The 22908-nt window shown below is 41.0% G+C and overlaps 1 protein-coding gene across 1 annotated transcript; it reads right to left on the bottom strand.

The window, feature by feature from the left end:
* Positions 1-8497: 8497 nt before the first annotated feature.
* On the bottom strand, positions 8498-19278 carry LOC139479809 (neuroligin-4, X-linked-like). The gene is made up of 10 exons (XM_071262688.1): positions 19083-19278; positions 17495-17646; positions 15780-15930; positions 14549-14734; positions 13400-13599; positions 12444-12594; positions 11771-11949; positions 11011-11143; positions 9522-9651; positions 8498-8705 (listed from the first exon to the last, which is right to left on the bottom strand). Exons 1-10 carry the CDS (start codon positions 19243-19245, stop codon positions 8534-8536), a joined length of 1617 nt encoding a protein of 538 aa, XP_071118789.1. The 5' UTR covers positions 19246-19278; the 3' UTR covers positions 8498-8533.
* Positions 19279-22908: the final 3630 nt, after the last annotated feature.

The following is a 22908-nucleotide window of genomic DNA, read 5'->3' as shown; positions in this document are numbered from 1 at the left end:
CCTTTACGACTGTACGAGTTCTATCAGTTAATAAAAGCCGCTGTTGTTATCAAACTCCCACTTTCTTCACAGGGACCCGGCTTTCCGTCTAAATAGGTCATGCGTGCAACGTCCATTCAGACACAGCCAAGGCCTTCACTGTATCGGGTGCCTTAGAGAAGCTGTAGGACACAAGTCACGAAGCTTCACAAATTATCTCAAACTACAGAGTCCGTAGTAGTCTTGCACCATGACCGTGGAATATATTTATTTTATGAAAAAATAATAATCTAGAAATGCATACAAAAGCAAGTCTAGCCAGCTCTAGCTACCTCTATTCCACAGGAAATCAGAATAGGGATTTTTTTTTATTTTTAGAGTCAAGAAGGATAATGTGTAATATAAGATTTCAGAGACTAAATGTTAGTCTAAGTCCGTAGGAATGGCCCGGAAATAAAATATATAGAGAGACAGAACGCACGTGGGGATTCAAATGGGAGAAATTGAGTGGCCCCTGGGACTAAGGGGTGGGGCTAAAAAAGTTTATAACTTGGACACATTTAAGATCCCCACCGTATAACCATATGTACAATTGAGAGTATAATGAGGGGAATGCACATATGCTACCAGGACTGACCCTTCTGTTCATCTGTCCGGCAATCCCAAAGGAACCTTAACCATAAAATGCAAACCGATATTATCCCCACCCTATAATAAACAGATACATTGTATACATTTGTTTTTTTATGAAGAGAATATATACCTTTAATATGATTTATCCTGGATCATAACATGGAAACGGTTCAGATCTTTATACTACATTTGTACCTAGAGAAACACAGGTTCAAGCTGTCAGATTTGCCAGCCATCCATTTTAAATGCTTACAGAATCAAAATTACGAAATATTTGAAGTATTTTATACATGTACAATGCAAATGTATATTTTGTCATGATAGCGTAAATATCCAGGTGAGCGATAAGGCCCTGTGTGCCTCTTGTTTTTATTTCGATCTAAAAAAGCAAAAAACATTATATAAATTCGAAACCAGTATGTAACACTGTACATGCCCCGCTTATACGGACTTTCCGGACGATTTTCATTCAAAACGAAATAATTACTATATAAATTTACCCATATATACGGAAATTCAGTTTCCGGAACCGGATGGTCATTTTCATACACAAAATACTGAAATGCACACAAAATTGTCTCACTTACACTTCCGCTGGTGGTAATCCTTCCGCTGGTGGTAATCCTTTGATTCGTGAGAAATCAATTAAACAAGTGACACTAAGTTACGTTTGAGACGAGCTTATTTATTGTACATGTAATCCCATTCGATAAATATGGCGTCTGTGGAGGTCAAAGGTCAAAGTTGTGACTTCAAACTGAGTATGGCCTGTAACTAATGTTATATTTGGGATAACACTTTCTTAGTAAAGTACAGATTCCAGTACATTTTTGGGTTGAGTCCCGTCCGGGATTCGAACCCACACCTGCCAGGGTGAGGCACCTAATCTGAGTATGGCCTGTCAACCAGGGAAACGTAAGTGACACGCAGTTACAGCGCGCGAAAAAAGGGAAATTTGTCTGTGTATAAGGAACACCCGTCAGCAAGTTTGGAAACCATCAGTACGCATTATGGCACTGAATTTGGACATACCATAGGAAAATCGACAATTGGTGACATTTTAAAAGACTAACAGAAGTGGCTAAATCTCCCGGAAAATTCAAATGACCAATCACGATCCCGTGTAGCAAAACACCAGAAGCTGGAAGATGCATTATATCTTTGGTTGTGTGACATGACAAGTCGTAATGTGCCCGTTAATGATGAAATGCTGATAGAGAAAGGATGTATCTGTTTGCTCTGTCATCTGCCATGAGTTGCATAATGGAAGGGAAGTAACTCTTCCAGTAAGAAGCTGCTTTCAGTTATACGGAAATTCGTTTATTCGGACGAATTGTGAAATGACGCAAGTGTCCGTATAAACGAGGCACGACTGTAATTAGATACACGTGGATTCTTTTAAGTTAAGTAGTTGTTTACCCTAAGCAATTGAAAGCAACTATATTAGTTACAAACCCTGCTAAAAGCAGAGTCCATTGTAGGATTTCGGCTATATCATATGCATGCGTTTAATGCAAAACTTTGTTGTAAAACATTCGTTTATTTTACCGAAATCAAGCAGAGACAAAGACAGTAAGGCCAAAACATACAACATTTAATCACATGCCCTTTTAGCCTGTACGAGAGAGTTATTGATGATTGCATGACGAATGATTTGTGTTCCATAGATAGAATGTCCTGCAGTTATCAGTTTATCGCCGCTTTGGTTCTGTTCAAAGACAACCTCTGACTGTACCGTGGCTGGGGAATACTTTATTCTAACTGATTTTTGCAACAGGTTTCAAATCACAATTGCATGTCTGATTGAAAAGATTATTTGAAGACCCCGTCTTTTCTGCCCATGACAGCTCATTTGATGCTGGAAATGTAGCACATGGATAGCTTTTGATGACACGCTGTGGCGATATTTGATGTCCAACACACTGGACTTTTTGTGTATTTTTTTCATATAATGCTAACATGTCGTTCTTGAAAATTTTATACTCTCTTCTTGTAACGAAAACAACTGATAAAGCTATTTTCGTCTAAAGACGATTTCATTTGGGATATCACCTACCAACATCGAAATATACGACCATAGAGCATGGGGAAAAGGGAATATCTTACACAATAACATCTCACCTAACCAAGGGCGTTAACTGACTTTAAAGTCCAGTTTCAACCTTGCCGAAGTATGCTAGAAATTATGGAGTTATATTTTGGCTGGTTTAACGAGCCAATGCATAGTCCAATCAAAATCGCGTATCGAACTAGACTTTCTGTTCAACATGGATTTCAACGTGCAGATTTCGATCGACTGCTGGTTTTGAAAAACATGTGTACTGTCAACTGGGCGTCGACAAATAATTTACACATCTTTTCATGTTTTTAATCAAGGATAAAGTGATGTGATGCACTACCCATTTTATTACAGATCTTGATTATCGATCAGATCGTCTTGACTGGGCGCCGCCATTGTGTTTGAACGAAAGTAATATGAGAGATGGAATCTGATTGGTCAACAGAAGGGACATAGAAGGTTCCAAACTCATAATAATGATCACGGATGTGAAAAATGATCACAGATGTGGATAATGATTAGCATGTGGGAAATGATGACATATGTGACAATGATAATGGACGTGAGAAATCATAATGGGTGTGAGACATGATCACAGATGTGAGACATGATATCAGATGTAAGAAATGATAATGGATGTGAGAATTTATAATGGATGTGAGAATTGATAATGGATGTGAGAAATGATCAAAGATGTGAGAAATGATCAAAGATGTGAGAAATGATAATGGGTGTTAGAAATGATAATGGAAGTGAGAAATGATCACAGATGTGAGAAATGATAATGGGTGTGAGAAATGATAATGATGTGAGAAATGATATGGATGTGAGAAATAATGATGATATGAGAAATGATAATGGGTGTGAGAATGATAATGGGTGTGAGAAATGATAATGGATGTGAGAAATGATCACAGATGTGAGAAATGATAATGGGCGTGAGAAATGATAATGGGAGTGAGAAAAGAAAATGGGTGTCAGAAATGATAATGGGTGTGAGAAATGATTAGTGATGTGAGAAATGATTAGTGATGTGAGAAATGATTAGTGATGTGAGAAAGGATAATGGGTGTGAGAAATGATTAGTGATGTGAGAAATGATTAGTGATGTGAGAAAGGATAATGGACGTGAGAATGATGATGGATGTGAGAAAATATAATGGTTGTGAGAAATGATTAGTGATGTCAGAAATGATTAGTGATGTGAGAAATGATAATGGGTGTAAGAAATAATAATTGATGTGAGAAATGATAATGGATGTGATATATGATTAGTGATGTGAGAAATGATAATGGATGTGAGAAATGATAATGGGTGTGAGAAATGATAAATGGATGTGAGAAATGATTAGTGATGTGAGAAATGATATTGGGAGTGAGAAATGATAATGGGCGTGAGAAATGATAATGGATGTGAGAAATGATAATGGGTGTGAGAAATGATTAGTGATGTGAGAAATGATAATGGGCGTGAGAAATGATAATGGATGTGAGAAATGATAATGGGCGTGAGAAATGATAATGGATGTGAGAAATGATAATGGGTGTGAGAAATGATTAGTGATGTGAGAAATGATAATGGGCGTGAGAAATGATAATGGATGTGAGAAATGATAATGGGCGTGAGAAATGATAATGGATGTGAGAAATGATTAGTGATGTGAGAAATGATTATGGGAGTGAGAAATGATAATGGGTGTGAGAAATGATAATGGATGTGAGAAATGATAATGGGCGTTTGAAATGATAGTGGGCGTTTGAAATGATAATGGATGTGAGAAATGATAATGGGTGTGAGAAATGATGATGGATGTTAGAATGATAATGGGAGTGAGAAATAATGATGATATGAGAAATGATAATGGGTGTGAGAATGATAATGGATGTGAGAAATGATAATGCATGTGAGAAATGATCACAGGTGTGAGAAATGATAATGGGCGTGAGAAATGATAATGGGTGTGAGAAATGATAATGGGTGTCAGAAATGATAATGGGTGTGAGAAATGATGATGGATGTTAGAATGATAATGGGTGTCAGAAATGATAATGGGTGTGAGAAATGATTAGTGATGTGAGAAATGTGATGGATGTAAGAAATGATTAGTGATGTGAGAAATGATAATGGATATGGGAAATGATTGGTTTGTTAGCTATACTTCTATACACCATTGTCAAATAAGTTCAAAACAGTTCAAGCGATGAAAGGTATACCGGCTAGCTGCTGGAGTATGACAATGTCCTTTAATCTTCATAACACTATTTAAGCAACTTTGAAATTTGACATTTCTGGTTGGCCAAAGGTTGCCTTTATGATACCTTGTCCTTCACATAACTAACGATGGGCATTATGTGTTTTGTTGGGTTGTAGGGGCGGTCGGGTAGTCTAGTGGTTAAAGCCTTCGCTCGTCACGCCGAAGACCCGGGTTCGATTCCCGACATGGGTACAATGTGTGAAGCCCATTTCTGGTGTCCCCCGCCGTGTTAATGCTGGAATATTGCTAAAAGCGGCGTAAAACCATACTCACTCAATTGTTGGGTTGTTAGTTCAGTTTGGCACCTGCAGCCTTATACATTTTACGTTGGAATATATATATCTTGACGGTTAAGAACATTTGATTTCATGTCCGCCTCGAATGACTTTGCTGCTTACGCCATCGTATTTATTGCCTTGTTAGTGTTCTACTAAATCAATTCTTGCAAGGTCAAAATTCTTGCAAGGTCATGTCCGCCTCGAATGACTTTGCTGCTTACGCCATCGTATTTATAGTCTTGTTAGTGTTCTACTAAATCAATTTTTGCAAGGTCAAAACAGTGCAAACATGTTAATAGTCATAACTGGTCGTGTTTCGATCGCAGGTTAAACGTATTGAGCTTTTGGTAAAGTCACAGACCGAGTTAGTTAGTCTTTAACAGTCACTTTACTCCCTTGCCCCAGGAATATGGTGAGTGACAATGTAGGCATTGAAGCGTTCAGCATTGAAACGCTCGGCACTTCTGGGCAGGTTTCCATAGCCTCTATCTATTTTGAACTTGAGGGCACGACGAACCCTATCCCAAACCTCTTGCCCATCCCGGTGGTCCTCCACTAGTCCAAGGGTATGGACCTTTCTCAGTTTGGCAACCCTTTGCATCAGATTCGGTCAATGATAACTCGATCTGTACCGCTCAGAAGGCAGCCATCCCAAAAACTGTCTGGATTGTAGCTCGAGAGAAAGGTTGGTCTACAATGCGCTGAACGTGCGGCTTGAAGTGCCTCTGGAGACGACTTTAAGTCGCAGGGGTCGTGTCAATATCACCGACTGTCGTTGAAAAAGTAATTGGGGCGTACCTCTCTGCGCTGTTACTAAGTCAACTTTCTGCAAACCTGCCACGTTTGTGACAAATTCAGATACCTCTGCTAATATATGCACATTTAGTGAAAGCAGAAAACTGTGGAGAACTTACAAATTTAAGTTGTTTTCATGATCAAATGGATCATTAGTTAAATCTATACCGTTGGAAAAAAACAGTGTATTAATACTGCATCCGAGTAGATCAATTATTACCATTAACTTCAAAGGATTTTTTTTAATTATCTTAAATATATAGAGGATTAAGTCTATTAGGACCGATCCTCTTACCACAACAGGTAAATCCCATATGTTTTGACAATAAATATCTACTTCACTTTGTCAGAAATGGGATGTCCATCTTCGGTATATTTTTTTGCCAAATGAAGAAGACATTTTTATACAATCAGAGTAAGCTTTGTAACTTAGTTCGAGGTAGAATTTGTCCCCGACATCCTACATCCGGCTCTGTGATTTAGTGCCCCGCCGTCCCTCCCCGACATACTGGTGGCTTGTCTGACTTAACGGATATTGTGGCCATTGCTTATTTATAGTCCTCCGCGATAAAGCTGGAGAACTGCTGACTGCGGCGTCAAAGAACATACATCCCTTTAGATCGTAACGCAGATTGTATGACTGTCACACTTAGTGCCATTCAGACGACGTAGTTTTCAAGATGACACCATGCCAACCAGTAACACTGCCAAGCTCCACAATAAAAGACAAAACTCTTTAAGAAAAGGTCACAGAGGTGTTCCCCCAAGCGTTCTCGAGGGATGAGCAGCCTCGCTTAATTGATTGATTATATCTTCATTGTTCCCCAATGTGAAATTGCTACGCCTCTGACAAGTAGGATCTGACAAGAGCAGTGCCCCCTCGAATATCTATTCAAATAAATAGCACCAAGCAGGTGTTCTAAGTGCTTGGTTTGCATTTAGTTGACTCTATACTCTGTTAAACCCAAGCACAGGTAAGCAAACATCTACTGACAATTGTCACGTTTGTCCATTACCTATATTGACATACTGATGCTTCTGATGGAGGTGTTGGTATTCAATGTTTGAACGTTCTGCGCCTGTGTTTGTTTCATTGAAGAATTACCCGTGTTCATGGCTAAGTCTTAGTCGTTCTGTATGCACGATGTAAACATGAGTATTGATCCTTGAAGGAATGTTGATATACACTGTGTAGATATATCTATATATTGTCGGAAGCCTTGAACATAACTCCAAAACTCCCTTCCAGTCATGACTATTAAGAATACCAACAACTAATCAGATTCTATGTAATGGTTTTCAGAAATAGACATCAGGTACTGGTATATGCTACCTCCTTTGCCTTGTCTGTTCCTCAGTAGTTTCGACTAAGGGGGAAACATGTGGTCCAGTGGTTTAAGGCTCCAGAATGTGCATGTCATGAGTTCGAGTCCTATAATGGACCTGTGGGTGATCATTGGTTAACATTCAAATTCTGTCACTTTGGGCTTTAGAACCACTGGTACTGACGCCCTTAGTCGCCTCGTACGCCAAGTATGGGTTGCTGAGGGATCTTCACGGAGGCTCATTTAAGATATTCCAGTTACATCACGGCGTGATGCAATTCTCAGACGTTTACCACTTTGGTGAAACCAACGAGCACGGGTATAGTGCTGCTAAACCTAGAAACATAATCGGGTCCAATCTGGGATTCGTGACTCCTTCCAGCTGTTGAACAATCTGAGTGGTGCTGTACGTTATGTTATAGCTCGATCTTCCTGTGAAAGGTTATTGAGAAAATCACAAAAAGCGAATTATTATCATACTACGTGTTCCTTTGCCGCAAAAGGCGACTAACGGGATCGGGTGGTCAGGGGCTAAAACGAGGACTGGCCGCTTCGGAGTCAGTATAATATGTCTGAGTGGGGTGCCCATGTTAAACTGCGGCATGGTATCTCAGTGTGCTAGCACTATATATCGGCTTATGAACCTCCAGTGATGCATTACCATTGTTACAACGGGTTGTTCTTTTCTCCGAAAGTCCCTCTGCCCACGGGATTCTCGAGCTGTGCGGTTTTGACTGAGAACTTTCGAGTGCTACAATTCACATTTTAAGAATTAAAGTTATGTCATGTAAACAAAAAAGCATCTTCATATCTGTCGGTTTATAAGTCAGATATAAACCTTCTCCTATGGCTAACCGTGAAAAGCCTACGGCCCGCGGGCTTTCCTTTGCCGGACTGCATTATTTTCACGGATAGTCCGCGGAGGCGGTTTATATCCTATACATAAGTCCTGACCAGTACAAGCAACCACACACACACACACATACACGTGCATGCACGTCGCAAGTGCAATAATCTTGGACGCGACGTTAAACCCAGTTTCACCTCACCCGTATTTTTTCCTCCTGTTCCGTTCATGTTTAGTACAAGCTGTAAATCAAATGTGTAAACATCTGAGAGAAGGTGTCCTACGTTGGAGAACTTGTACCCAAAACCCCTCATAACATGGTTGATGTTTATTCATTGATAGTTTTACATCTGAATATTCATTCATCCAATGATAACATTCTGTGACTGCACTAGTTTGGGGATAACTTCCGTCCAGAGTTTCACTTCCTGTGACCTCGGGTCATACTTCATGACTGAAGCATTACCAACAGACAGGTACCCCTTCTCCTTCGAAGTGAAAGGTTTCCAGGTCACGTGACCATAAGATGGGTCCCTGTAATATGCAAATAATCATGCGAAACTACAACATATGCTATTAATTAAACTATTAATTACAATCCTAATAGTTGCAGTGTTCCAGCAGGTACATGTGTGTGGGTGTTTACACACTGTACACATGTTGGGAATTGTAATCAGGTCATCGGTTAGACGAGTCAACACTTAACCACACTGCTCTCAATAATAACTTGGGCCGCCCACGTAGGTACATACACGGCGTAAAACCATACTCGTTCTCTCTATATTAATAGCAATGGGAGTAATCATCTCAAGGAAAATGCCTCATTATTTCAAAGGTTTGTCTTATCATGACAACACCTATGCCCATATTAGGCGATAATGGCTGCTCTGAGGGTGACACAACCTGATTATCAACCCACTAATTTCCACTAATAAATTGTAAAAACGAAAGACAAATGTAAACAATGTCCGTAATTTTGTTTGTTTTTATCATGACGACAAGTTGGACTTTACTAATATGAGGGTAGTTCTTGTTCCCGGAACAGAACTCAAAACCAACGAATATTTCTGGATGAAATTTGCTATACAGATCTGTCTAGTGGTGAACTGGTTCCTTTTGATGATTTTTGAAAAATGCTAAACAGCATTATTTTTGTCTTCACTTAACTGAAGGTATCCGATGCCAGTGAACCAAAAGTGGGGTATAAGTAGCCAAATTTCATTTCTTAATAGCACCAGACTGGGGGGATATGTCATCTCTTGATGACTTCTTTAAATCACCCAGCAAAAGTCAAATGGTCAGGTTTACGACAGGTGATGTAAATGGCATATATCACACATCTATACATACCCGTGCTTTGCAAAGTTCGTCCAGTACCCCATCACCCTACTGGAAACAGCCTTATCAGTGTCCGTCCAGTGAGATCCCCCCAGAAGCGGGGCTCCAAACACATAGGGTAGCTCAGCCGCGTGGGGGACACCTGCAATCACATTCACGTCCACTAGATGAGGTGAAATGGGGTTTAACGTCGCGTCCAAGATTATTGCACTTATATAGCGACGTGCATGCACGTGTGTGTGTGTGTGTGTGTGTGTGACCAGTCCTTGTTTTTGTCCCTTATTGCCGAGTGCCAGACAAGGTAACAACAAGTACCATCTTTTAACGTGTTTTGGCATGACGCGGCCGGGGATCGAACCCCGGACCTTCCGTTCTCCGGGCGGACGTTCTACCACTAGACTACGGAGGCGGTCACGTGTACTAGAACTGTGGATATCCATCCTTCTCTTCCCGACTCCACACTCATGCAGTCAGAAACAACATGGCAAACATTCCAGCGCCCTCTACTCGAACACCTGGAGCCACCGCTGATTTTCAGTATAATTAATTCATATAATAATAACCGGTATTTTTTATTTTGCGCCCAATGGAATTTGTTTCGGCCAAGGCTTGTCACATGTACACTGCCATATTTAAATGATGAGATTTGTACGGTTAATATTTCTAAGGATTTCTTTTCAAATTTACTTGTTCAAATTCTGTCGAGACATTTGATTGTTCTTTAAACACGTCATGGTAAAATGTTTGTCAATTTTAGTTCCCGGTTAGAATTTTATCTGTGACTTACTGTTTAACGTCAATAGCATGAAGAACACAACTAAGCTGGTCTGTCCAGACAAGTTGTATTTAATGGTGAGTGAGTTGGGTTAAACGCCGCTTTAACAGTATTCCAGTTATATCGCGGCGTGTCAGCTTAATGTAGGAGGAAAGTCCGAAGTGATGCAGGTCTCAGACGTTTACCACTTCGGTGAAATCCACGAGCACGGGTATGGTGCTGACAAACCTAGAAACATAATCGGGGCGAACCGGGATTCGAACCCACAATCATAGATTTCTGGCGTGCCCAAGGGACGCAACTCTGCACAGCGAATCGCGGCGCCTTAGACGACTGGGCCACCCGTGCCCCCTGTGTTTAATGATGATCTATAAAATCATGCAGTCTTCACAATTAGGTTTTATTGAGTACATAAAACCATATAGTATATTGCCCGTGTATATATACCCTGATTTTACAATCAATGTATTGGTGATAACGTAAACCCATTAACAAGTGAGGGCGGTCGGGTAGCCTAGTGGTTAAAGCGTTCGCTCGTCACGCTGAAGACCCGGGTTCGATTCCCGACATGGGTACAACGTTTGAAGCCCATTGCTGGTGTTCCCCGCCGTGATATTGCTGGAATATTGCTAAAAGCGGCGTAAAACCATACTCACTCACTCATTAACAATTGTGGTTAAGAGGAATACGAACTGAACACAGAAAACCAGTTCAGCAATGACCCACCTTCCCAGACTGGCTTGTTGTCTCGAGGAGAGCGGTAGTCAAACTCGTACAAGTAGACTGGGCTCCTGCCCCGCCCCGCCTGTTTCTCCGTCTCAACCACGGTCGGCACATAGAAGGCGCGGTCAGACAGCAACTGGTCATAATGGACATTGGCGTTATTCCGTTAATAATACCTATATTTCATCCAGAATATCAGAGTATACAACATGGGGTCATACCTTGATACGTGATACGTGCGTTTGCGTGCGTGCGTTTGCGTACGTGCGTGTGCACGTGTTTGCGTGTGTACATGTGTGTTCGCATGTCAAAGAATATCTGTGTTATGTATTGGAGAGTGTCGATTGTCCAAAGTTTATGTGACAAGCCAATTATTATTCCTACACGTTTAGTAGCGCACGACTCTCGGGAACTCCTACTCAAGGTGTCTCTGCTTCAATTACGGTTGGATGGTTTGTTGTTTAACGCCGCACTCAGCAATATTCCAGCTATATGACGGCGGTCTGTAAATAATCGAGCCTGGACCAGACAATCCAGTGATTAATATCATGAGCATCGATCCACGCGATTGGGATCGATGACATGTATCAACCAAGTCAGCCGGTCTGACCATCCGATCCCGTTGGTCGCCTTTTACGACAAGCATAGTTGCCTTTTACGGCAATTATGGGTTGCTGAAGACCTATAAATTTCCTGCCTGAGATGGCATCTATTACAAGCATGAAGCGTGGACAGGAGTTGCGTGACGCTTGACCACTGTTACCTGGATGATGCGTGAACGTATTGCGCCGTGGTCGGACGTTTGGACGTCAGTGAGGTACACCTTCTCGATGGCTGCTTGCAAGGCTTGTTGGTTGGACGTGAAGGCACGCTGTATACTCTGACGCAGGAACGCAGTGGCGGAGCTCAGTGACATTCCGCCCGATATTCCATGGATCCAGGCTGGAATCAACGTCGGAGAGAGTGAGTGAGGGAAGGATGGAGAGGAGGCAAAAATAAATCCAAATATTTGTATAAAAAAGACATCTCACGGTCAACTCCATGAAAAATATACGCTTGAAAATAACATTTGAGATTACAAAGATGTCTTCATAACGTTACTAGACTGAAAACACTCCGAAACACTACCAACTTAAGGTTCGTTTCACAACTATGAAACCGTATCAAATACGTTACCGTCGAATAAACTTTTTTATTGTTTGTTTCATTTTTAGCCGCCAACAGGAGTAAGTGAGTTTGGTTTTACGCCGCTTATGGGCTTCACACATTGTACCATGTCGAGAATCGAACCCGGTTCTTCGGCGTGACGAGCGAACGCTTTAACCACTAGGCTACCCGACCGCCCCTTAGCCACCATCAAACATGAGTGTATACATGCACTTTCCTTATACCTGTATATTTAATCCTAGCCGGTATGGGGTTTTCCTTGTACCTACCTAGCTGCGCGGCAAGTTCGTCCTTGTTCACCCCCCTCATGACGGGTATGTCAGCTGCATCCCCCCTGTCGATGAGAGTCTGGGGGGTATCGGGGAGGAACCCGAAAACCGCCTCCACCACGGGCGACCATACGAGGCGATTTTCAGCTTTCTGTAACGAGAAATGTTCATCAACACTGTAGAGTTTTCAGAACTTTCAGAAGATTCAAATATAATTACGTGATGTACATAATTTTTAATAAGTGGACAAAGAAAAATTGGCACTGACCAAAAAATTACAAACGTTATCAACGCGTTATCAGGCTGAGTGAGTGAGTGAGTTTGGTTTTACGCCGCTTTTAGCAATATTCCAGCAATATCACGGCGGGAAACAACAGAAATGGGCTTCACACAATGTACCCACGTCCAGAAGTGGGCTTCACGCAATGTACCCATGTGGGGAACCGAACCCGGGACTTCGGCGTGACGAGCGAACGCTTTAACCACTAGGCTACAAAACCGCCCCCTATCAGGCGACAAACGGACGCCGAGACACTGCAAACCTAATGTCCAAAACACAACTATGATACCCGTAGGAAAGACACCACTATCAAGTCAACATTTAACCATATAATTTTGGGGTTAAATCCAGTTTTCAAGAGATATTTAACCATATATTGTTTTGGTCAAATCCAATTTTCAAGTGTATACTTTCTTGTGCCCAGCAGTGTAGATACAAACAGTTAAGACCTTCCTTTCAGTGACAGGTGTCCAGTTGGATTAATGGGTCGGTGTGGTGGCTGTGTGGCTGGAGCGTTGGCTCATCACGCCTCACACCCGGGTTCGAAGCCCTATATGGTTATAATGTGTGAAGCCAATATTTTGTGTCCCACGTCGGAATATGGATGGAATAATGCTAAAGGCGTCGTACAACCATACTCATTCATCCACTCTGCCATTGCTCGAACTATTCTCACCGTTAGATCATTGACTGTGAGTCTTTTAACATCCACCTTGCGGAGGCAGTCAACCAAGAGGGTCGTGTTTGTTTCTGAGCACCCAACCCTTTTCCCCAGAACCCTTGCTTGGTCAAGGGGGGATGGTTTGTCCTGCTTGGTTCTGAATCCCCACTCTGACAGGGACACTCCGCTCTCGGTGATGGCGGCGTCAAATAAACCTGAAGCAGTTGACAACGATGTCACATTCGTCATGGTTGAAGTACTTAATCTGGACAAACTTCCAAGTACATCTTTCCATATGAACTGGTACTTACAACTTTTTGAAAGAATATACAGAACATTCGTCCACCACGCGTTCACCAGGTATCTAGGCATTTATCATAATGAGAGCAATATTGGGAAATTTTGTTGATACAGCCCGATGGGGAATAAGTACCACCAACACCCACACCCACACCCACACCCACATGCACACTTACACCCACACCCACACCCACACCCACATGCACACTTACACCCACACCCACACCCACACCCACATGCACACTTACACCCACACCCACACCCACACCCACACCCACATGCACACTTACACCCACACCCACACCCACATGCACACTTACACCCACACCCACACCCACACCCACATGCACACTTACACCCACACCCACATGCACACTTACACCCACACCCACACCCACACCCACACCCATCCAAACCCACGCCCTGCACCCACGGGCCTGTATTGCCATAGTGAATAAAAGGAGCTGTGTGGACGAGACTTTCATCGGCAACAGAACATTACTTCGAGATGCATTGGTAAACTCAGAGAAACATTTTTGTTTGTTTGTTTGATGTAAAAACGCCGCATTCAGAAATATTCCACCTATATGGCGGCTGTCTGTAAATAATCCAGTGTTTAACATCATGAGCATCGATCCACGCGATTGGGATACGATGACATGCATCAACCAAGTCAGCGAGCCTGACCACCCGATTCCGTAAGTCGCCTCTTACGACAAGCATGGGTTGCTGAAGACCTATTCTATCCCGGATCTTCCCGGGTCCAGAGTAACATGTGTAGAACATGCGAATATACGTATCCGCGTCTGTATAGCCCCCTTTAACCTTCACAACAAGAATCAGATGACAACACTCCGTTCCTACCTTTAGAGAGAGGGGATATGAGATGCAACGACGTGCTGACTGCACCCGCGCTTTCTCCAAACACCGTCACATGCTTAGGATCCCCGCCAAAATCGGCGATATTGTCTCTCACCCATTTCAAAGCCATCACTTGGTCCAACATCCCATAATTACCAGGAGATGCTGCGTCGTCGGTTGCTAGGAAACCTGAAATATATCTTATGCTATGCAATCTGTATTTGTTATTGATCTTAGAAAAAATCATGGTGCAAAAACACAGAAAGTCATCTGGCATCAGTAATCACAGTAAAAACAATTCATCATGGTTTATTATTTCAATTATTTTAAGTAGGTAGTGTTTTTCCGCATCATATAGTCAGTGCTTCTGTTCTACGTTCACAATGTTCCAGCCATATCACGGCGGTCTGTAAATAATCGAGTCTGGACCAGACAATCCAGTAATTGATATCATGAGCATCGATCCACGCAATTGGGATCTATGACAAGCATCAACCAAGTCAGCGAGCCTGACCACCCAATCCCGTTAGTCGCCTTTTACGACAAGCATAGTCACCTTTTACGGAAAGCATGGGTTGCTGAAGACCTACTCTACCCCGGATCTTCACGGGTCGAGTCCAGTGTAATGAGTTACGGGATGCGATAAGCGTCTAGGCTTCTTAGCAAGAAAAAACATAGAAGCAGGGATGATATGAAGTGGGCAATTAGTGTCTAAGTGACTACCAAAGCTTATATGGCTTAAAAGTCAAGCCTGCCAAATCAGACAAAAATCTTGATCTCCTTCGCTTCCTTTTTTCCTCGTTAAAATATATTTAAGAATAATGGCTGACATTCCTCGTCATCAATATAAAAAATGCTCAACAAACATTTATTTCATTCATTGATGATATATCGTTCTACTGTTCCGTATGAACAACGCCCTACGCCGTCCCTGTAATCCACCAACACCACAATCTGTAGTGTTCATACGGACACATGGGGCGGTCGGGTAGCCTAGTGGTTAAAGCGTTCGCTCGTCACGCCGAAGACCCGGCTTCGGTTCCCCACATGGGTACATTGCGTGAAGCCCACTTCTGGTGTCCCTTGTCGTGATATTGCTGGAACATTGCTAAAATCGGCGTAAAACCACACTCAGTCATACGAACATATTGTGGCCTTCCGATCAACATCTGTGTGGCTGCTTCGTGCAGGGATAATACTGGGAATGTAATGGTCGATATGACACGGGTCTCACCTAATGCTCCTAGTCTGTAGTTGAAGGTGACAACGACCACGGAATGGAGGGCTAGAGCGTTACACCGGAACAGAGAGCCGCCCCCTTCATTGAACGCACCCCCGTGGATGAACACCATAACTGGTAACGGTGAGGTTGTGTTGGCCTTGGACTAAAATTAACGCATTATTCAGTGAGGCTAATATGAGATTGACATCAAAAGCAAACTTTTATTTGACTGTTTTTAGACAAGTAGTTTTCGTGATATATGGATGGATTTATATTTGTTTACGAGTGCTTCAAGTATAACTGATTAAGCACACGTTTGAGCTACATTTCAAAAGGGTTCCACTGCTGGTACGCACCGAAAGCTTAGCGCTTTAGCGACCCTCCACAGTGGTACTGAAGTACTCATGGAAATGAAAAAAACCTGTTTTGCTGGATTTAATAACCGACACAAAGCATTACGTAGATGTAAATACGAAATAACAAAACAACTGGAAAAGTACTAGTCTGGATTTGCTAGTTTTATCTCAGTGCTCAATACAAAATGTACTTTACAGGAGGTAATTTGTAGGCACTTTCAACATTCAAAAATAAAACTAAGTCCAAATTGACATGGCAGAAACAGACTATAGGCATTATGCAAATTAGCCTGGAAAAAAGTTATCAAAACAACAATAAAAATAACAGCTATGTTTATGTACATAATGATAATGACATGTAAGTTGTTGTTTGAGAAGGGAATATGTTACTTTTACGTTCTGATATTTTGACGATGATTCACTATCCCACAATGCCTCTCACAAATCACTAACCACTGACAAATCACATGCACGTGGGTTTCAAGCACCTGTTTTCACCTGTCGTCAAGGTGTCATAGGTCATGGACATTCACCTTGATCTACCGACACCTGGTTATGCTCAGTTTCACAATAGTCTGTTTTGTTCATATGTTTACACACTTTTACGTGTAAAAAGACATAAAAACCTTTGATACGCTGTATTTGTGCCAAGGCCCAACTAGTACTAATTGAGTTGTTTGAATATTTATATATTTTGTACATTAACTGCATTTATTTAAAATCTGAGATCGAAAAAACAGTTTTTTTTCATTTCCGTGAGTACTTTAATACATGTATGTACCATGTCCCATCAAAGGTGCACATGCCTGACGTCTGCATTACCGATACCGAGTTGATACTTTAATATGGAGACGTGTGTTCACTATGAAAGTTTGTTTCGAGGTAAAATTATTCATTTTATTTTCAAAAACTGCTCGCCTGGTGATAATTTTGGCGAGAGCACTTCTTCTTTACAAACTTCACGAGTGCGCTATTTGTTTTCATTCGACGCCGAGGACCAATGAATAATAATGCCTTTGTGCTGTCCAATCGCATTCTACGCGAAATCGGCAGCCCCCGCCTCCCAGTTTAGGTAGACTGGAGTCCAATCTAGCTACTTTTGGGGTGAGGGTTATATTTTAAATGTAATTTGAGCAAGGTCACAACCATTTGACATACATTTGGGTAAAAAGGTAAGTCATGGTAAACTATATTCAAAGATACTATATATCCGAACACAAGGATTTCCGTCGCCTTTTACAGTATAGCAGTTCCTAATTAGTGAATGTTTGAATGAGTTGTGTCATATCAAAAAGCAACAGCTTACTGTAGAAGGAAGCAGGTTTTGACAAAATAACAATAGTAGATTAGAAAAACTCAGTTCATGATGACCTTCCAGGCGAAAACATTGAGGAAGAGACAGTCCTCGTTCTGGGTGGAGTGAGGCTTGCTGTGCACCTGGGGGCAGATGGGTCGGGCTGACCGGGCGTCCCTCACGCCTGACCACGCCCCGGCAGGGGAGGGGGGCCTAAATCTCTTGACACCTGCAAAATAATTACGAACATAAATTGCCCGGCAAAAGAGATTATACACTGGAAAATTGGATTTGACCAAAATATTACACACGTCATCAAAACGTTACCAGGCCCATATGATGCCATTGCTGAAAAGAGTCGCTAAAACACTGCAAACCTAAGGTCCAAAATACAACTATGAATGAGTGAGTGAGTTGGGTTTAACGCCGCTTTTAACATTATTCCAGTTATATCGCGGCGTGTCACCTTAATGTGGGAGGAAAGCCCGAAGTGATGCAGGTCTCAGACGTTTACCACTTCGGTGAAACCCACGAGCACGAGTATGGTGCTGACAAACCTAGAAACATAATCGGGGCGAACCGGGATTCGAACCCACAATCATAGGTTTCTGGCGTGCCCAAGGGACGCAACTCTGCACAGCGAATCGCGGCGCCTAGACGACTACCCGTGTCAAATACATCACATTCTAAGTATCAGTTCGTGTTTGTTTTACATTTAGTCACCATCAAACATCATCTTTCCGAGGTAGTTCGGCATACTCCCTTGCCTCGGAAACATGTAAATAATGGGTGTACACTTTCTTTTGCCCAGCAGTGTATTATGATGGACGTGGTTTTATTTGATAAATGACCCTGAATGGTGCAAGATGAGATTAGTATTTTATTCTTTGGCAGAAGTGTTTTGCATGTTTTGGTAGTTGCAGTTGCAGTTGGAACCGTGTGAGTGAGTGGAACCAGGTACATCGTGTTGAGACCGCGGACTTCATCTAACACTTAGATAGGATAGCATGTTAGGAGAAGTCCTCGGACATTTGGACATCTGAACTCTGTACACGTTTTGCGTAAACTTCAGATGGGAACTTGTGGAAGACTGGGATGGGACATTGTGTTTGGCGACATTTGGTATAAGTATCGAACCCTTAACCCTTAATCCGACACTAATGATGGGAACTGATTAAATCAGTGCTGTTAAGACCCGTTAATCCGACAGTCTCGCTCTGCGATCCGACATACCTAATTAGCAACGAATTACCGAAATCACTCAATAATCAGTCCGGTTAATCCGACACAGTGATCAGCGTACTCCGTGGTCATTTGCCCGCTAGTACACAGTTTTGATGCGAGACCGTTCGGCTGGTGCTGCATATTACAACGCGACAGAGATAAATTTGTTTAACAATAAACAATCAATGCTTTAAATAAAGAAAACAGGATTAATCACATGCTTTAATTACCTCAATCTCATTAAAATCAGATACAAGTTCTCGCTACCGCTGGGGACATCCGATTACAGGTCACGTCAGAACAACGTATATTCATAATGTAGTTTTTTAAAAACGTTGGTACAAAATTTTTAATGTACATAGTGTGGACTGAAAAGTGACTTCACGTGTTCACATCAGAACATATTTACCCTATACCTGCCGTAATATTGCTCATACTGACCGACAGGTGGAAGGGCGTACGGAATTCCATTGTACACGTCTACATATTCGTCACTGAAGTACTCCGTTCTAGTCCCTCTTAGCTGACCCTGCCTTGTCTGCAAAACGACGTCTGTCCCGACACACAACGTTGCCAAACATGACAACACAACATAGCCAAACATTGTTTCAATAAATAATGAGACAGGGCATCGCACTTCAAGTTAAGGTGAGATAAGGCACTTGTATAGATAAACCAGTTCTTTCGCGTCTCAGTGACCTATAAAAGTCAGGGTCGGTAGACTAGCCTAATGGTAAAATGTTCGCTCGTCCTATCGAAGGCATGGGTTCGAGCCCACCACATGGTACAATGTAATTGAGCTCACAATTGGTGCACCCGATATGATCACTCACAGCAATCAGTCACGGTTTAAATATGTTATAACGTTTAGATATGAGTGAGTGGGTGAGTTAAAATTTAACGTCACATTGGCAATATTTCAGCCATATCGTGACGAGACAAATTTATATATTGATACTAAATACACGTAGAGTTAATAAAAACCTGTCGACAATGGACGGTAAAACAACTAGAGTATCACAGATTTAATTTGTTTCTAAAACTAGCATTTAATCTTACAATAAGACCGAATAGGCGGATCTTCAGCATGCCTTGGATGTAGCTTCTGTGATGGCGTGATTTGAGCTGGAAGACAATTCCACTTTATTTTTTTTATTCCAGTACGTGGTGTGGGTATGAGATGCGGTAAAAGGATCGCCATAATTTTCGGTCCGTGATTCCTCACTGCCAGCAGATGTTGCTCATTTGATGTAACAGTTATACATCTGGCGGGTCTGTGTTGTTCAAGAAGATAGGCGAGGAACTCTGTGTACGTCCATGCAGAACCTTAACTATGAGGACAGTACTTTAAACTCGCTGTATGATTCAAAACCAGTACACAGTCATGTTTTTACGGAGGCAACTTCAGTCTGAGACTGGTCGTTGATCTCCATGAAGAAGAGGATTGCAATGGTTAGTCTGATTTAACGCCGCTTTGAATACTATTTCAGATATACCACGGCGTGTCAGCTTGTTGCGAAAGGAAGGCCCAAGCAGAAGTATTTCAGACTGAGGCGCTGGGAATTGTATTGAGACCAGATATTTTTTCAGCTACAGCTGAAAAACCAAGTACCTTTTATTTAAAACTAAGAGCTAAATACCTCTTCTATACCCCCCCCCCCCCCCCCCCCCCCCCCCCTGCAAACCGCCCATTGCCGCACTGTGCTGACGTCGCGGTTACAAAAACGTATACAGTGTATCAAAAGTGTTGCAACGTCTTTTTTCTTCACACAGTGTAACCAAATTGTATAACTTGCAACTCGAGTTGATTGTCTTTCCAACAGTATCTAAAGTCACCAAATCCAAAAGATCTATGCACTGTCCAGCCATCGATAAAAGTGCTGGTATTATAAGTTTCCTACTTTTCCACATTAATCGTAATATGGACGCACCCGAATATGACAAGCAAAGTCAAGTAAGCACCCTTGTTTGAAATCTAAATGACCAATAATTCATATCATTGGCAAGTACATATCCTAACAGTGATAGACATATGATATTTATGTTGAAGTACACAATCAGCGAGACTTTTCCGTGAGTTATATTTACCGATAAAAAATCCCGATGAAATTGTGCGTGTTTTTGACGTCAAAACAAAATTGACGGAAGTGGTCGTGATTAATTCATACGCAGACTGTTTCAAAGATTATGTCACAAAACGAATGACAGACTGGAATGTATATCTTGAAGAAATTCCGGTTACGTCCATGTATATTTCAATGACCGCGCTCTTTTACTAATGATAAAAACAACTTCGGGGTAATTGACATCGTACATTTTCAAAGGACAAAATGTGAAAGATCGCTAAACAGCCCTAAAAATACTCAAATTGACATCGCTCAGTATCGGGCATCATTGTTATTTCTTAATAATTAACAAGATTATACTAACGTAATACCACCCAAGAGTAAGTACATGTAGATTCAATCAAAACTGTTGAAACGTTTTCACGGGCAACAAATCTATTTAACAAACCTATTTTCGATCACTCGATCGCAACTCGGGCGCCATATGTCATTTCACTATGGCCACCAGAAAACATACATCCTCGTATCAGCTCGTATTTCGCACTTGGCTGCCTAACTATGACCTTTGCTCAAAATATACTTGTATGGCCAGTCCATGAAATACCACTTTTTCTTTCATTTATTCATTTGATTTATAAATACGACTTTAGAAGTGTATTTACACCTAGCTAGGTATATACATGTACATTTAAGGACATACGTGATAGTTTATTTCCACTAGTTTCCCATTCCATCCCATTCTACTAAAGGAAAAGTTTGAAATAGATAATGATCGTAGGCCAATGAAAGTAATGGAATTATTTGTCATAAATATTAATTTAAATATAAAATATATTCTTGGTATTGAACTTCGAAAATTTAACCAGCAAAATCTTTAATAAAATGGTTTATAATGTCTTTCCTTTTTTTTCTTAATTTTGGCCTAGCTAAACAACAGCTTGGAGGGAAGATATACAAATTAAAATGGTGGAAAAAAACCACAAGAATGTATTGATTTTGCTCTTAGACAAATATTTATTTAAAAAGAAAATCTATTTCATACTTAGGATACAAAACAAAGTATAGAAACTAATTACTACTATGTCACTTGTCGAAGTATTTGGTAATTTGAGTGAAATGCAGAGTGAAAAAAGACATAAACATCAAAACGAAGTCACATTTACACTAAAAACTTTTTCTCTTTCAGAAATTGATTATCTATATATTGTGAGAAGATCTAATTACTTTTACTGTTTATGTTATAAATTGAACCATCCGAGATTCCAATAGATGAAGCTAAAATATTAAAAATCTAGGTGGTTTAATATTGGATCCATTTTGACAGCTTTCTCACTATACTCAACTAAATGCATGTTATGTTTTTGGAATATCAAGCCTTCAAACAGATATGAAAAGCACATGTCAATTAACATACCAAAATTAGAAAACTGCGCCAAATATTCTAACACGTACTGTTCGTCAAATGATAAGCGGTCTCATTCACTCGTCGGTCGCCGTAGACATTTTCCAATCGTGATGTATTAGATATGCTTTCTAGTTCAGTCAAAGAGAATATTGGTATTTGGAAAATGAAACCACGTGTATCCATTACACTACCACAACATTAGATCAGCTGTTTCATGTGACGTCATCCACGTCACAACACGCGAGGTCAAATCACGCGCACCTGTCCAGACGACAAATTCACAGCGGCGGGAAATCACCGACCGTCTAAAATTGCAGATTGTAACGAAATAAAATTAATTGTACTCATTGCTGACATTTCAGATGACATATGAAATAAGAGTTGAAGACTTGCAATAGATTATCATACGTTAATCGAGAGTACAGTGTACATAAATAATTTGTAAATCTAATATTAATTTTTGATCTAATATCTATGGCAGAATGTTTGAAAACGAGCTATAATATATTCCATTTTCTGAAGAGATTAGTAATGTGTATTTGATGATATATATGCATACACAATTGCTTATCAATTATCTTCTACAATCACAGCATGTACCATGTACTTTAGACTCGGAAAATTCTATTTCAGCAAACCAATCACAGCGCCATTATCACAATTTCAATGAAAGGAAAAACAAATCGAAATCGAACCTAACAGCACAGCGTATCCATAAGCGGTTAATCCAAATACAGAAAGGTATTGATGTCATCATTGTAGAAGTTATGTTGATGTTTTCAGTAGTTGCATTATG

The sequence above is a fragment of the Haliotis cracherodii genome, unplaced genomic scaffold, assembly GCF_022045235.1.
Source record: "Haliotis cracherodii isolate W230 unplaced genomic scaffold, xgHalCrac1.p SCAF_4, whole genome shotgun sequence".
Lineage (NCBI taxonomy): Eukaryota > Metazoa > Mollusca > Gastropoda > Lepetellida > Haliotidae > Haliotis > Haliotis cracherodii.
Note: the sequence above shows the minus strand (reverse complement) of the source record. Positions and strands in the feature narration are given on the sequence as shown.